The 15,559-nt window shown below is 40.9% G+C and overlaps 3 protein-coding genes across 10 annotated transcripts in view; 2 read left to right on the top strand and 1 right to left on the bottom strand.

Annotated features, from left to right (window-relative positions):
* Positions 1–2,631: 2,631 nt before the first annotated feature.
* LOC143365949 (putative pyruvate dehydrogenase E1 component subunit alpha, mitochondrial) lies at positions 2,632–7,307 on the top strand. Of its 2 annotated transcripts, XM_076806561.1 has the most exons (7): positions 2,632–2,836; positions 2,981–2,998; positions 4,978–5,214; positions 5,286–5,504; positions 5,574–5,822; positions 6,250–6,498; positions 6,563–7,307. In XM_076806561.1, exons 1-7 carry the CDS (start codon positions 2,786–2,788, stop codon positions 6,746–6,748), a joined length of 1,209 nt encoding a protein of 402 aa, XP_076662676.1. In that variant the 5' UTR covers positions 2,632–2,785; the 3' UTR covers positions 6,749–7,307. The 2 variants fall into 2 exon arrangements, with proteins under 2 accessions (XP_076662676.1, XP_076662677.1); XM_076806562.1 differs by lacking the exon at positions 2,981–2,998 and having other exon boundaries at positions 2,633–2,836.
* A 128-nt stretch (positions 7,308–7,435) lies between these two features.
* On the top strand, positions 7,436–9,261 carry LOC143365950 (uncharacterized). The gene is made up of 3 exons (XM_076806563.1): positions 7,436–7,723; positions 8,134–8,256; positions 8,336–9,261. The coding sequence occupies exons 1-3, from the start codon at positions 7,563–7,565 to the stop codon at positions 8,511–8,513; spliced, it is 462 nt and encodes a 153-aa protein (XP_076662678.1). The 5' UTR covers positions 7,436–7,562; the 3' UTR covers positions 8,514–9,261.
* A 55-nt stretch (positions 9,262–9,316) lies between these two features.
* The window catches only part of LOC143365947 (zinc transporter ZIP1-like), a 37,255-nt gene continuing 31,012 nt past the window's right edge, over positions 9,317–15,559 (bottom strand). For all 7 annotated transcript variants that reach the window (XM_076806556.1, XM_076806555.1, XM_076806558.1 and 4 more), the window contains one exon: positions 9,317–12,200. In XM_076806556.1, the coding sequence (XP_076662671.1) occupies positions 11,914–12,200 (287 nt within the window). In that variant the 3' untranslated portion in view covers positions 9,317–11,913. The remainder of the gene's footprint in view (positions 12,201–15,559) is intronic.

Genomic DNA, 15,559 nt, shown 5'->3' on the forward strand with positions numbered 1-15,559 from the left:
ATACGAAAATGGCGCCACGCCAACGCTTTCGACGCAGAACGGATGCGCAGCCGAAAGAGCATTCGTGGTGGCATAGCCAATGAGCGCCAACATGCGCAGAACCGGTCTAAACTCGTCGGTCGGCAGGTTCCTTCTTAAATGACAGGGAGAATAATTCAAATTCTGCTTGCCGCCTCTCTGATTTCCAGCAACGCCCGCTGCGCGGCAGCACTAGGGACATAAAAATTCGCGCTCCGCGATGAGCACGTGGAGCCATGCGTGGAGCTTCGAATTCATTATCGAAAATTCTTATTCAACCCTACGGCCGGTATTCATAGTCGCTACTTATTCTTAAGCAAATGCTTAAGCATTCGGCATCGTATACTAGTTACTAGCTTAGTAGAGGATGCCGCATGCTTAAGCATTTGCTTAAGAATAAGTAGCGACTATGAATACCGGCCTACGACTCCCGCTCTTCTTTCCTATTTTAATACACAGCAGAGAATTCTCTATGGTATATTTCATTATACGCTCCGCAGCGTCATATAGCCGACTCTAGTACTAGCCGTGCTGTATGCACAACGTAGCAACACTGTTCATGTGAGGATCGGGAGTCCTATTTGGTCCTATTTTCAATAGTAGAGTTTTGTACTCAGCAGTATAATTAACGTTATTTTGTGATATAAAATTATACTAATATAACGTTTTTTTTTTTATTAATTATGTATAAGCAATACAGTAGTATACTAATATTTATAAACATAGTATATATTTTGTGGACTCTCGGGATAGTCTGGTGTTGCGATGCATTATATTTGAAATATTTACAGAGATTTCAAGAAAATATAAGTGTGAAATGAGATAAAGCCATCTTTGAACCAAATTGAAGGATTTAAAAATTGATAAAAGTATGTATAAGTTAATAGAGATCTGAAATAGACAAAATTATTGGTACGAAGTCAAACAGGTTAAATGAACTCGTGGAAAAAAGGTTAGCATAATTACCCATTGAAAGGAACAGTTATGCAGTTAATTATAAAATCGTGTTAGAGGACAGTATTATAATTGTGGAAAATTTCCTCACCACCCTAATATATCAGAATTGATGTTTTAAGAAAAGTCGAATTAAAACAAAAATTATTGAAAATCTGGTTTCTATTGAAATTTTTTAATTTACGACTTTTAGAAATGATGCCTGCATGTATTTCCAACTGACTATTATTTACGGTTTTCACATAATCGTTTAATAAAATATTTGAAAAAATTGATAATAATTTAAACAAAATACTGTGGTAAGCTTGACCACAAACGCATGTATCTGAAACTGCTAAATAATGTATACCCGATTGAGTACTAATATATGTTAATTTACAAAAAATATGTTCATGATTTTCAGATTGAAAAATTACCTTTATTTATTAATTTATTTTGAGATTCCAAATTACCATCATTTATTATGACCCCTCGTTGTAAGAGATCAAAATATACATCTCCTACAGTTTTACCTTTATCGTCCACAATTAATAATCGACATATACCTATTGCAATTTAATTTTTTAGTAACAGAATTGGACCCATAACCGGATATATGTATAAATTTTAATGAAATCATCTACAACTGGCAGAATATTTTGTTGGTGTCCGATTTTTTATGGGGAATAGCAATCATTTATTTTTTTCTGCAATTCTTCATATTTGGGGCATAAAAGTATAGATTTGTAATTATTATGCTTTAAAGTACTCTCATAATTTCTCTTGCAATTGGGACACACCAACCGCTGTGGCATTATCAATGAATATATGAAATTATAAAAAAAATATGTAAGACAAAATGTCCAAAAATGCTATAGATTACATTAAGTAAATGTGCTACACACAGAAATAAGGATCTGTAGAATTAATATAAATAAATAAAACATCTGAATTATTGCTCCGTTTCTGATATTTAGAGGACTTCAGTACTACATTAATATAAATATTTGAAAGATAGACGGGAAACCGAAAGGCCGGTAGAGGAAGACTGTTGGAGACTGTGTAGCCAGGACCATGCTGCCTGATGAGTGGTGCAGCCAGGAGGCCGGTGGGTAGGTTGGGTTAGGTATATTGAAGCTGGATTCTCGCGGCATCTCGCGGTGTTGCCTTCAGCACGGCTAGTATTAGAGTCGGCTGCGACAGCGTGCAAAATTTGTTTCATAACGCGCACGTGCTCAAAAAACAGCTAGCATCAATAGGATCAGCTGATTCGACGAACTATTCTTAACTGTGAAGGTTACCTTCACAGAAATATTTGTATAAACATATGCACATATTTCGTATAGGCGATAAGGAGCCCTGCGAATTTACAATAACAATTTTCAGAACAGGAACATTCGAAAGAATTTGAAATATTTTTCTACTCCAATACTTGTATACCACCGCTGTAACATAAAAGATCGAACTTAGCCAGTACGCTGAGCGTAGTTAACTTAAGATCGCCTTGCGTCTCAATGCTAAACTTTCTATCGTAAAGATATTCATCTTTTTATCAGTTTCGCGCATTATCATTCCCGATGTCTCTTTTTTCATCCTCTATCGTCGCTCGCGACCAATTGCATCACACCGTCTAACATTTTTCCGTCTCTGGTGGAGGGGACTTGAACCAACCTGTGACGTTTGCGGGCCAGATCTTACGTTACGATACTTGTCCGCGCCAAACGAATAAGCCGTCCTCGTCGGATCCATTTTCAACCATTTTGTTCGTTCACTTCGATTCCGCTGTTCGCTCGTTGGCTCCCGGTCCCGACAAAGGGGAAGGTATTCTGGAACAATGATACCCGGCTGTATCAGGAACATAGGCGTGCAAACGTCAAAGCGAAACGTGAGTAGATAATCGGACGAACGACAAATGACCTCTAGCTAGCTTACTTGCCACACGTTCTATGCCAGGGTCTTGTTAGATACTCTATACTTCCGATTGTATGTTTGATCTTTCTTTTTTTTATATCACCTGGTGTCTCGCCAGTTCGGGAGCTGGAACGAGGTAATTATTCGCTATCTACCGATGTGTTTTTGTCACCATCGACGTTCTCGCATTTTTTTTGACGTAGGGCCATTTCTAACAAGTCGGGTAGTAGTATGGGGCGACTTACGGCTGACCGCCTCTGACGAAAGTATGTCCCAATTGAATTCGTTATATCATTAAAAGTACGTGCCGTACAGTAATCATGTTTGCATATTCGTAAACAGCATGGAGTCCAATTCGCGTATTGCACAATACATAGTGCGCCCGATGCTCCCCTCGCTCTCCGTGCACGGGGGAAATGATACAATATTTTTAGGTGTTCCGCCACGTTTGATTGATAATATCTCGGAAACCGTGATCGCAACGCGACTGTCCGTGATATAGTTTTAAAGCTCTCAAAGCGATCTATTCAAATATATAAACATCATATCGCGGTGGTTTAAACAAAAATTGATAATTATGCATAAAAGGGTACAACTCAACATTCGGGACAACTTTTCTCTATACATATAAATCCCGCTCGGCCTAAGTTTCCGAGATATTCGTGAAAAACTCCTACGTACATGTCCGTGGCAGTCGGTGGACCACCGTTTATCTACTGTTTCTATGAATACATCGCGACGGTCGAAAACAAAAGAAATGATGAAGCTGATAAAGTTTTCGAGATATTCCAAAAACAAGTCAAATAGGTTCAGTTTTGAATGAAACCTTAGAAATGAGCGTAGGACTACGACTTGCAGATCGTAGAGTTAAAATGAGCTAGTCGAATATAGTTTCAAAGAATGTACATATTCAGCATTATTTTTAATAATTATGTAAGCTACATCTCGTATCGTAAACCCGTGTTGGTTATAACAAATTAAATAGACGCTTTGAAACCATACTCGACTAGCTCATTTCAACTCTCCAAGCTGCAAGTCACAGTCCTACACTCGAGACTGATGCCTGAATTAAAACTGAGCCTATTTGACTTTTCTTCTTAACGGCACCATTGCTGCACCTCTTTCGCTTCCCTCACTTTAATCCTTACGCTCCATACAAGATCGCTCTTATTCTCTAAACGGTGTGACTAGAATTAGAGTCGCAGGGACACTGCGGCTTCCAAGGTGCAATTATAAGTCCACCGAGGGCATTCTGGACCTAAATGTAGTCGTTACATGATTCTCGGAAGGTTCGAGTTAGAGGATCCAAGTGGTTTCAGTTTTAGTTAAAACATCAGATAGGGATGTTGTTCAAAAGAGATCCACAGGGATTATTTTGCGCAGCTTTTGGAAAACAGTATTCTTCCCTTCAAAATGCATTTGTGGACTTAGTATTGCTCTTTTATGTGATTTCACAATCGTGCTACTTCAAAACTATAGATTTGGACTAGCTTCATGTTGCATCTAGTTTTATTATTTCCTTTTGCACAAGTTCGTAGATTGTAAGGGATCATAACAAGAATATTATACAGTAGAGCGTCAATTATCAAAACCATTGTGGCATCATCTCTGTCCCCACCAGTTCTTGGAACCATTGCAGCGGTATCGATTGATACACATGTGTTTTGCATAATATACATTACGTCTCAAATTACAGCAGCACTACTGTGCCCGGATGGAAAGATGTCGGTTGAGAAACTCTAGGGTCTGAATATCAGGTCCAAAAAGTATATCCCTATTGGGCGGCGCGACAACGTCGATGAATACAAAGTAAGGAAACGGGATAGGGGCGGAGGGAGCTAATGCGAGCGAAGAACCCCTCTTGCCCCTGTGACATTTCAACCGACTTCTTTCCAGCCGGCATAGTACTCTTGTAATTAATAAGTAATTTTATGTGTAATTCCTGCAGTCATAAACTGGGTAAGGAACTCGATGCTTAATTCCTGGAACTGTTCGATTATCTGAAGAATTCGATTTTCTGTACCACCTCGGTTCCAAATAGTTTGGATAATTGATACTCTACTGTACTCCGTTTTATAAAGTTGAACGTGAGATTGAAGTTTTATGCGTTTGTAGGTGGTATCTTACTTCCTCAACAAGAAAAGCAATTATGCCACAGAAGCTACGTTTGAAACGAAACCCTTCCGATTGCACAAACTGGACAGCGGGCCATCCACGAAAGTCACTCTTACTAAGGACGATGCTGCAGACTTATACAAGAAATTGCACACGATCCGTCGTATGGAAACGGCAGCGGGAAACCTCTACAAGGAGAAGATTGTCAGGGGTTTCTGCCATTTATACTCCGGCCAAGTAAGAGTTGTTTCATTCATCTTACAGTTCGCTCGACGGAAACTTTTATTGACGAACGTATGCACTTGTAGGAAGCTTGCGCCGTTGGTATCAAGGCCGCTCTTAGGTCACAGGACTCTGTGATTACGGCCTACCGTGCTCACGGATGGACGTACTTGATGGGAATCGAACCAGTCGGTGTACTCTCCGAACTGACTGGTAAAAAAGGAGGTAGCGCGAAGGGCAAAGGTGGTTCCATGCACATGTACTGCAAGAACTTCTACGGTGGAAATGGCATTGTCGGTGCTCAAGTGAGTATCAGCTAGTAGGATGATCGAGCCCGCGATCGCTATGGTGTCCCTATAAGAGGAAATTTACAGGTGCCACTAGGAGTTGGAATCGCTTTCGCTCAAAAGTACATGAACACAGGTGGAGTATGTGTTGCGCTGTATGGAGATGGGGCAGCTAACCAGGGGCAGGTATTCGAAGTGTACAATATGGCCAAATTGTGGGATCTCCCTTGTATCTTCGTTTGCGAGAACAATGGATATGGTATGGGTACCAGCATGGATCGTTCTTCTGCAAGTACTGACTACTACTCACGAGGAGACTACGTACCTGGAATCTGGGTTCGTTTTATCAAAAGAAGCATTAATCCAGTGGTTTCGAACCTTTTTCGAGCCGCGACTTCCTTTTATAATATTCAAATATCCTGCAACCCATTGACGGATTCAGAGCGGGGGGGGGGGGGGCGCCCCTTCTTCAAGGGAAAAATACTTATTTTAATTTCCAACATACTTATTTTAACTTAGCAATATGAGATAAAATATGATAAATTGATACAAAAAAAAACCCTTAACGAAAATCCCAAATCCGCCCTTGCTGGCACCCCCGCTCCAGTGCTAAGAATCGTCAACTAGAAATAACCGCGGCGACCCCCCAGAAAACACTTCGTAACTCCCTTGGGGGACGCGAGCCTCAGGTTGGGAAGCACTGCATTAGTCTTTACTGTGCCACAGTTCTGTTGGGAATTATTTTAACTGACTGCGTTAACAGGTGGACGGTATGGATGTTCTGGCAGTCAGGGAAGCCACAAAGTTCGCCATAGACCATTGCACATCCGGTAAAGGTCCCATTGTCATGGAGGCTGCGACGTACAGATACAGCGGCCACAGTATGTCTGACCCTGGGACCAGTTACCGTACGAGGGAAGAAATCCAAGAAGTGAGGCAGACTAAAGACCCCATCACTGGTTTCAAGGAACGGATACTGAATGCGAATCTCATTACTCAGGATGAAGTAAAAGTAAGCGTTGCGCGGTACTTCTTATAGTCGCAGCATTATGCAAAACTACTGTTGCTTTTTACAGGCAATGGAGATGGCCATAAAGAAGACGGTGGACGATGCCGTGAAAGCTGCGAAGGCAGACAGCGAGATTCCATTAGAAGAACTCACAGCCGACATTTGCGCCAACTTCTTAGAGAAAGAAATTCGTAATGTGACTCCGTTTAATCCCCTGAAGCACATGAGGATAGGGCCCGCGGTTAATACCTAAACCAAATTCATCGATGGAGGTCCTAAACGAATGTCATATTCAATTTCGTAAATTCTAATACCCGATACTACATAGTCTGTACAAACTACTCCCCAAGGGATACTCTCCCGACTCTAGGCCAAAACACTCGAGGGAAGGGAAACAAATCTTTCGAGGACGATTTCGTTACGGTTCAGTTGTATATACATATACACGCAATGTATATTTATTTTATTTATAGATTTATAATAGTATCGCGAGGCGAAGATTCGACATTTTTAGATCGACCGATATAAACGGTAATATTCACTGCCACATTGTAAACGGCGAGCTTGAAACATGTACATAAAGTGCTGGCAACTGTAGATGGTAACAGTAAACATAATCAATGGCAATTTATTCGAAGGACAATACGTCGTTTCTCCTCGGCGACGCATAGAAACATACCAGCCATCATTCGCCTTAAGTGGAACGATGGGAATTAACCTGTGACATAGTGGAATTACAAGATAGTACAAAAAAACACGTAATTGAAACAGGTGTCTCTTGGTTTAAGAATTAAATAAAATTGTTATTTATACATTGTTCGGCTTATTTCGGGCTCGGAAAAATTCCCCGATTCAATTTTAGAACGCGCTACGGCGTTGGTGCGTTTACGAACACGCCGGTGCCCATCCTCCATCCTTGTCCCTATCAAGCGTCCCGTCGAATCAACGGTACTCGTCAGTCGCTCGTGAAAACTAGGAGAAACGTCTCGTAGCCGCGCGAGTCGACGTTCCTCCCCCCAGCAGGTTCATTGACGAGAACGAGCTCGTAGCAGAAAGACGAACGAACAATGGCCGATGCAGGAAGCGCGAACGCCGGCACGGTTTTGCAGAAACTGGGCCTGAAGCCGATCACGAGATGCAGCCTCGTCAAGTTCTACGTGCCGGCCTTCGGCGTCGCCTCGTACACCGCGTTGTCGGTGAACGTGATGAATCCCAGCCTGGTTATAAGGTAAGCCACCAAGGGGGACTAGCACCGTCCACCGTTAACCTCTAATATTAAGTATGAAAGTTTCATCATTCACCGACCGTTACGTAATCTCGAGGCAGACGAGTTTACGACTCGAGCATTTCCACCGAAACCTTTACCCTGCTATTTTTCAATGGGGATGACAACGTTCAACACGAATCTCCCTGATCGGTCCTTAAGGCTGTTTCCACCTATTTAATGCGTGCATGCTCCGAATTGATATTTTCATAAGAAACGAGCAACTTCGATTTATGTAAAATATCTCGATCTATTGAGTTGGAGGTAGATCGTGGTATCGGCCGTTCGTGTTGCTCGTTGTGGACTGTTCCGCAGAGGAATTTTCTCATTCGTTTAATCTGTGTCATGGTCTTGTTACTTGTGTATGTTTATAGAGTGTTCCCAAAGAAAGACATCACAAACTTTTTACTGGGTAGCGCTCTTCTCGGCACTGGTTCGTATATATATTCCCGCGAGCACATGAAAAGTGCTTCGACGAGCGTAAGAGTTGCGTATAGGTAAGATCTTTAGTTGGCAACGTTTCGGCGGGACTGGAACTGCATCAGAGAATTATTATGTGGCTTTTATTCTCGATAGCGCTGCCGGCGCTGTGCTGCTGAGCTTTGGATCGGTTTTGGTATGGGCGGTACTGAGATCTATCGTACCTCCTAATCCCACGTTGTGCACGTTAGCTGGTATTGGTTCCGGGCTCGCGTTTATTAAGGTTGGCTCCAGTTACTTGAGCTTCGTCGACGGACAGGTACAAAAGAAGTAGATCGATCTGTAGAGTACATACGATTGGCGTAACATCAATGTGTATTAAATGCATCTAAATGAAAGTCTGCGAGGGTATGTTACGAAGTAGCGGAGTGAACCCAGAAAAGGAATGTAATGTTAAGGGATGAATTTTTAAATGTCTACAAATTTTTACATTTTGTATGGCCTTCGATCCACTGAACGGCTTACGTTTAACACGATCGTAAAGTATTCTGTTTCGGTCCTCGCTAATTGTCCGCGAAGTATTTCGAGGGCGCGTAGAAGTTGAGTTATTATTATTGTACTCCGCGTGGAATGCGTAAATGGCAGAAGTGGTTTCTTAAGATGCAGAATATACCTCACATTATACGTTAGTGTTACCATATACGTGTATGGGATTGTGACTTATGTATCCAAAGATATGGAAGAAGAGCAAACCAGATGTGTGTTTCAAGTAGCTTTACAATATGAATGCATTTCCCGAGGCGTGCAGTACGCCTGTTTAAATAATCGATTAACAGTAGTAATGGCGCCAGGCAAGTTTCTTTTCAGCGATTCTCGATGAATGTTGCACTGGAAATAAATCGGAGAGACTTTGCGTTGCGTATAAAAATCGAGATTAGTTTCGTTTCTGTGCAAGCGTAAGTGTAACGAATTTATTGTTGCGCATCCGCACGCTTTTATTATAAAAACATTCAGCATTAATTCCACCGCAATTGGGTAAGATTGTATCACCTGTAAAATAAACGCTATTGTTAAATTCGAAATGATATATTCATCAGTACGTTCACCTGCGAATGAGGAAGGAAGGGGAGCCTGCCGTTTTCTTATCAAACTTTTCTGTTTTATTAGAAGTCTTTGCGGTATACAAAATAAAACTATACGATAGTGTGCGCAGGTATTACTCGTGCATGGGCGAATTGGACGTACAGACCAGTCAGCATCATATGTTCGGTAGTAGCGGTCGCACAGTAGCGTGCGAAGAATGATAACGCGTAGTAAGAATGGAAGAGTAAGCATTCGAAACACGCAAGGGTTCTCCTTCGGTCGAGCGACGTGTATTCATGTGACTCTAATCGCAAACTTAATAGTTGTACTATGGGCGAATTCCACTTACGCCCAAATCGCCCGTGAATTTCATTAGGGTAGGTTTCCTTATACGCGACTGGACGCATAGTCAAGAATTTCAAAGTCGATTTTCTCGAAAATGAAGCGCAATATCAAAAAATTGTATTCCTTTTCCTCGACTTATTTACTTGTTATAAGTCGAAAAGAAAGAGTAACTTTTTTTCATATCGCGCTTCATTTTCGAGGAAATCGACTTTGAAATTCTTGACGTTGCGTCTAGTCGCGTACAGGAAAACCTAGCTTAATGAAAATTACGGGCGAGTTGGGCGTAAGTGGAATTCGCCCTATAAGGGATGACAATGAATTGTATATTACATGAACTTGGCAATGGGAGGTTCTCGAATCTCATCGTTTCGTATGCAACTTTGAGAGCTGGGAAGGTATCGACAGGTACAAAGTAGTTCTCTTGGTTGGTCTTAAATCGAGAATCCTATTTTAATCTTATTATAATTTAGCATTACTTTATACGACGCTTTATTTATTGCTTCAGTGTGTATGTACATATCATCGTTGTATCATGATTCCCTTAGCACGTTGGAAAATATAATTTATATTTAGAAATCAATACTTTGGTTTAGAAAATATGTATTCGTCTGTTGTCATTGAATTGCGTGTATACGACCATGTACCTGTCACGAGCTCCGCGTGATTTGTACATACAAGCGATGGGACGTGCACGAATAGTGGGATTGCAAACATTTGTAGGATATGGTTCTCCGTGTTTAAGGTGGCTTCCCATTGTCTTTTTACTTAATGATAGCGTATCGCCATTCTCGACGGACACGCGTGTATTATCTACCGAAGATAATGGCGATTCGTATGAAAGTTCTAAGTGGCTAAAAATTAAAACATGATCGGAAAAGTTGTCATGTTGAGAATTACACTACACGCGTTGTAACGCCGTATTCCAATGCTCGATCTTTTTCGAATAGGAAAGAATCGATGCACGATAAGTTACGAAATATTAGGAATGGGTTTCTCGAAACTTCGAATCCCGAAATTTCGAGAATTCGAAATACGTACACTTTTCTCGTGATTCGAGACTCTCGAAGCACAAATAAGAAAAAGTGTTTAAGTTTTATGAGATAAAATATAAGATTTATGTAAAAATTTTGTTGACTTCAGTTCCCGAAGCAAGATATTCTACTTGCAAAACAGAATCAGCACTTCGAGTCTCGAAAGTTTCGGATTCGAGTTTCGGGAATTTAAAAGTTACCTTCGAACCCACCTCTACAAAATATACATCATGCAATATGCATATTATATGTGCACGCATTTAAATATGAACAATACTCAGATGGACTTTGCTAATTACAGTATAAAAGGTAATTATCGATATGGAATGTACCATACAGTCTGTATTACGTAAAAAAATAGAGTAAGTAACGCGATCGCACGTTGTAATCGTGAATCGTATCACATGCATATGCTGCCTTGGGCTGCGATCACAGTAGCTGCGTATTTCGACGAATACATTATAACAATTAGATAAATAAATTCTTACTAAATAAGTTCTTCGATGAAGGAACATATTCAAATTTCAGAAGTATTCCTCGAAACACGCGTCTACTGTGACAGTAGCCTCAACCCTCGAATACTGGGTGCATTTGGTGCCCGCAGTAATCAGTGCCTGGGTCTATTTGGACCCACAGTAGTTTCCCTACTATACGCACTTTACACAACGTTCATTCCATTACAGCAATTCATTTAACAAATTTCTAAAGTTTCTTCTATTACGCTGGGTCAAAAAAGACCCAGGCCCCGCGGGTTAAGGGTATCGGCAACATCTCCTTTTGCTTCACGTGATCCTTTTACGCGCGTCGACTGCACTTCTCAAGTGTCCACATTCAGTAACCTTCAATGCCCCAGCGAATGAAAGGCGTGTCATTCCGAGTGTGCTTTTTACCACGAACGTTCTAAACGTTCCCGTTGTTCTCGGCACGAGGATACGTTCGACGAGGAAAGCGTAATACGTAATTTGTGAGCTGAAGGAAATTACACGTGTACTTCGGGTGGTCACGCCAAAAGGGGCACTCCCGCACTCCGTGTAGTACCAGCGGCGCGAAGTAAGTTTCCCCTCACAATCAGTCCCGAAACCACAGTTCCGTAACACCCTGTTTCACCCTTTCGTTTTTTTTTTTCCAACGGTTCCCCAGACTGTCTTGGCGTATTCTAAGTAGCACGATTGGTTAGTCCCCGAAAGTAAGTACCGATCGGGAGACGTCTATCCCGCGGAGGAACTAATGGCGCCTCAGTCAAAGGATTCACACCCCCACGCGCGCGAACCAACTTTAGCTGCGATCCGTACGCAATATCGTGGTCTCGTTGTCGTTCCTCGAAAGTGCATCGGTGGAACTCTTCGTGGAAGAGAGGAGGCTGCTGACCGCCTCCGTGATGCTCTCCGTCACCCTGTCGATCGTGTCGGTGAGTATCCTCTCGCTTGTTCTGTTCGAATGCATGTGCTCGTGGGAGTCCAATTCGTGGACGTGATCGTGATCGTCATCATCATCGTGGTCACCTCCCTCGTGGTCGTGATCGTGCGAGTGGCCACCGTGCGAATGCGAATGGGAATGTGCAGCTGCAAAGAATACATTCGTCAGTAATATTATTGTTATTAGTAATCCTTTTCGGACTATGCATAAGTTTAGTCCACGCGGAGAACGCCCATAGGCGTCCAACGAGTACGGTAAACAGATGAGACTTTGAGGTTTCCGCACACGACGCACGCCACGCGTTTCGACCTCCATGTTAATGGGCTTTATTGTATATATGTACCTTTTAGTGGAAAGTGTTTTGGTTATTTTGCTGTGGCTATTTTATTCTTTGTAGAGATTAGGCTTTCTTTGGTGCAACTGTGCGATCGCTTGAACAGTCGATAAAGTAGAAACTAGTAATTAACTGATGATAAGGTCTAATCTACGATATTTGATTCGAATTGACTTCAAAATGATTCCTAGCGATGATAACGTTATCTTCTGTCGAAATAATACGTTTTAGTTTTATCTAGCGATTTGGTTGGAAGCATGAATTTATACATATTTTTTCATAAATTCTTACGCCGAAGATGCTTCGTAGCAATCGTCGATCGTAAAGGAAATTTCTCACGGATTTCTTCCACGAACGACAATTACAGATCCAGACATGACAGACGATCGAGAAAGCGGTACGAAAGTCGGTCGAATTGTCGATCTATGTCTTGGGTCATTGCCATGGCTAGAGAAAGCCCATAGTTAACATGCTCCTCTAGAAATACTGTTCTTCTTTTCCTGGAGAAATCTTTTTTAACCTATACAACGTTCATTGTGATCGTTTCCTCGAAATTGAAAGTACAACAGGCGGATATACACAGGTAATATCCTTTCTTAGCAATAACCTATAAACGTTATATTGCGTGGGACGGAAACTTTTGCGTTTTCTACGGGGTGTCGTTACAACGTCTCGTTACATAATTCCTGAGCAGTTATTCTTTTGCTTTTCATAACCGATTATTCCGACTATTCCATCACGTGCTGCGTCTAGAATTTTATTTTGAGTGTTCATTCTTGTTTCTTTGTTCTAAAATTCGACCTAAGGTTTCGGTAAAGCTCGGATGCGTCAGATGTGGAAAAGATTGTTCTCAGTTGATGTGTCATGTTCAGGGCGACCAAAGGCAATGGATGATTTATAGGCGACAATTGCCGTAGACGCATCGCTAGTGTAGAACTCGCGATGAAGTTTAATGGGCCTTAACAGGTTCCGTGCCACGGTGGAAATTTAGATTTTTGGCAGAACAAAAAAGGTGATTTGAAAACTATTTAAATTGCGATATTAAATTCTAGGAAAACAGTAGTTGTGAAATATTCTCCACAATTTCAGCTTATATTTATTCTATATTAAGAAACACTTTTTTGCTTCGAATAAAAGCTTCACCACCGATAAATATCGTGACACGGGACATGTTGAACATAGAATTTAATATCGCAATTTAAATAGTTTTCGAATTACCTTTTTTGTTCTACCAAAAATTCTTCCAACACTGTAAGACTAATCCACTAATATCTAATACAAGAAATAATATCTCGTGCAACAATATACCCAGTGTTCCAAAAAAATCAACCATGGAACCATTGCAAATGAAGGTTAAGGGGAAAAACAGGGAATGTCACAAAACAGGTTTATCAAGAAAAATTAACTGTTTTGTTCCAGTGCAGAGTGGACATTTCCTGTTTTTAAGCAGTATACCAAATCTTCAACGTTATCTTGCGGGACCATTTGAACTTTATAACCTTTTGTGATTCGACAGTTCCGTAGTCCCAGTTGCCGCCAACAAAATATACCATAAATCGCAAAATCACAAAAAACGAATATTCCTCGTTTTTCCCTTGCCCTTCAAATATTCCTCTCGACATACCAATTGCGATAGAAACTCGTGCAAAGATTGTGCTCGCAATAAAAAATTAAAAAAAAATTAAAACCCACTTCAAAGTAATAAAAATGCACTAAAAAGTAAAAAATAATTTGTTCCCTTATTTAATCTACGACTCTCATATTTTTTAAATCGGCGCCAGATTTACACAGTGCAAATGATGAGACGCCGACTAAAAAAATACGAGAGTCGTAGATTAAATAAGTGATTAATTTTTTTTACTTTTTAGTGCATTTCTATTTTTTTGAAGTCGGTTTTATTTATTTTTAAAAATTTTTTTCTCTTATCTTTTTAGTTTTATATATGCTGACCTATTGGTAGGATGAGACCACCGCCCTCTTTCGAATAATAATAATAAAAAAACATCAAAATCTGTTCATATGGTGAGGAATTATGCGGGGACAAACATAAAAAAAAATTTTTTAAAAAATACATACGGATCGAATCTAAAACCCCCTCCTTTTTTCAGTCGGTTAAAAAGAAACTAGCTAATGGAACGACGAGGTTAATGACTGTCGACGTAAACAAGCCGGATGAATGGTGACACAGGCTAGCTAACTGTGTTTGTGTCTTCCTGAATCGGCTGGTGTAACCTGCCGCCTCTCGTCACGTGCACATTCGTCACTGATACACCGTGAAATCAAATTGCATAACGGGTGGCACGTTCGTAAACGTGGTTGTTATTACGAAGCCTTTCTAGGTCTCGCGGAGCTCTTGAGTAACGAGGTATTATAGTAGGCGATGTTAATCGCTCGCGATAAAGACCCCGTGTGTTGGATGGTGGCTAGTTGCAGGCGACAGGTGATAATTAGCATTCAGCACACAGGTGCGCGTGACTGAGGAACTGCAATGGCGTCTTTCGCTTCGTGGCGCGAAAATATTTCCACGATTTCGCGCGAACACACTTGAGATCGATCGCGACTATAATTGGGTGTTGGATGCACACTGGGTGTCCCGAGATAAGATTGCGAGAAATGGGCACTTTCGCGATAAGAGATGGGACGAAAGATAGAGCTCTTGTGAGGAGGTTCTTCTTCGGAAGTTTACGATTTTGTGAATTAACGATTTTGAGTCAGTTTTTTTTTCAAGGTCATTTCAAGGTGACTCTGTGTTTCTTAAGGGGGTAGGTTACCCTCGATAGCTCCAAAAAAGGCCTTTTTTCAAACGCAAATTGTAAAGTGATAAATAACTGTAGTGAGAATGTTTTTTTTCAGTTTTAATCGTTACTCTATGAGCTTTAACACAAAAAAAGAAAAGTGTACCTATCTCTATGTACATAAAAGTTGTGAGTGAAAACGTAAAGGCGTGTACGCGGTGCACCGTTTGGTGGTGAACATAAAATCTCGAAAACCGCTCCAACGATTTGGATGAAAGTTTAATGAGAGATGCAGAAAACCATTCCCTACGATGTGTCGGGAACAGATTTTCCAGATGAGTTCTTAAAAAAAAGATACAAAATATTTTTCATACAAGAAATCGATAAAATCGTATTTTTCAACATAAAAATTGTATTATTTTTTTTCTCGAAAATC

Source organism: Andrena cerasifolii, chromosome 2 (assembly GCF_050908995.1).
Source record: "Andrena cerasifolii isolate SP2316 chromosome 2, iyAndCera1_principal, whole genome shotgun sequence".
Classification (NCBI taxonomy): Eukaryota; Metazoa; Arthropoda; class Insecta; order Hymenoptera; family Andrenidae; genus Andrena; species Andrena cerasifolii.

What these genes read in the sequence shown, in the direction of transcription:
- LOC143365949 (XM_076806561.1), top strand. Translation starts at nt 2,786, where the DNA reads ATGATACCCGGCTGTATCAGGAACATAGGCGTGCAAACGTCAAAGCGA. An exon ending in GCCATTTATACTCCGGCCAA is followed by an intron (nt 5,215 to 5,285) that starts GTAAGAGTTGTT and finishes ATGCACTTGTAG; the next exon opens with GAAGCTTGCGCCGTTGGTAT. An exon ending in TTACTCAGGATGAAGTAAAA is followed by an intron (nt 6,499 to 6,562) that starts GTAAGCGTTGCG and finishes TGCTTTTTACAG; the next exon opens with GCAATGGAGATGGCCATAAA.
- LOC143365950 (XM_076806563.1), top strand. Translation starts at nt 7,563, where the DNA reads ATGGCCGATGCAGGAAGCGCGAACGCCGGCACGGTTTTGCAGAAACTG. An exon ending in AATCCCAGCCTGGTTATAAG is followed by an intron (nt 7,724 to 8,133) that starts GTAAGCCACCAA and finishes GTATGTTTATAG; the next exon opens with AGTGTTCCCAAAGAAAGACA. An exon ending in AGCGTAAGAGTTGCGTATAG is followed by an intron (nt 8,257 to 8,335) that starts GTAAGATCTTTA and finishes TATTCTCGATAG; the next exon opens with CGCTGCCGGCGCTGTGCTGC.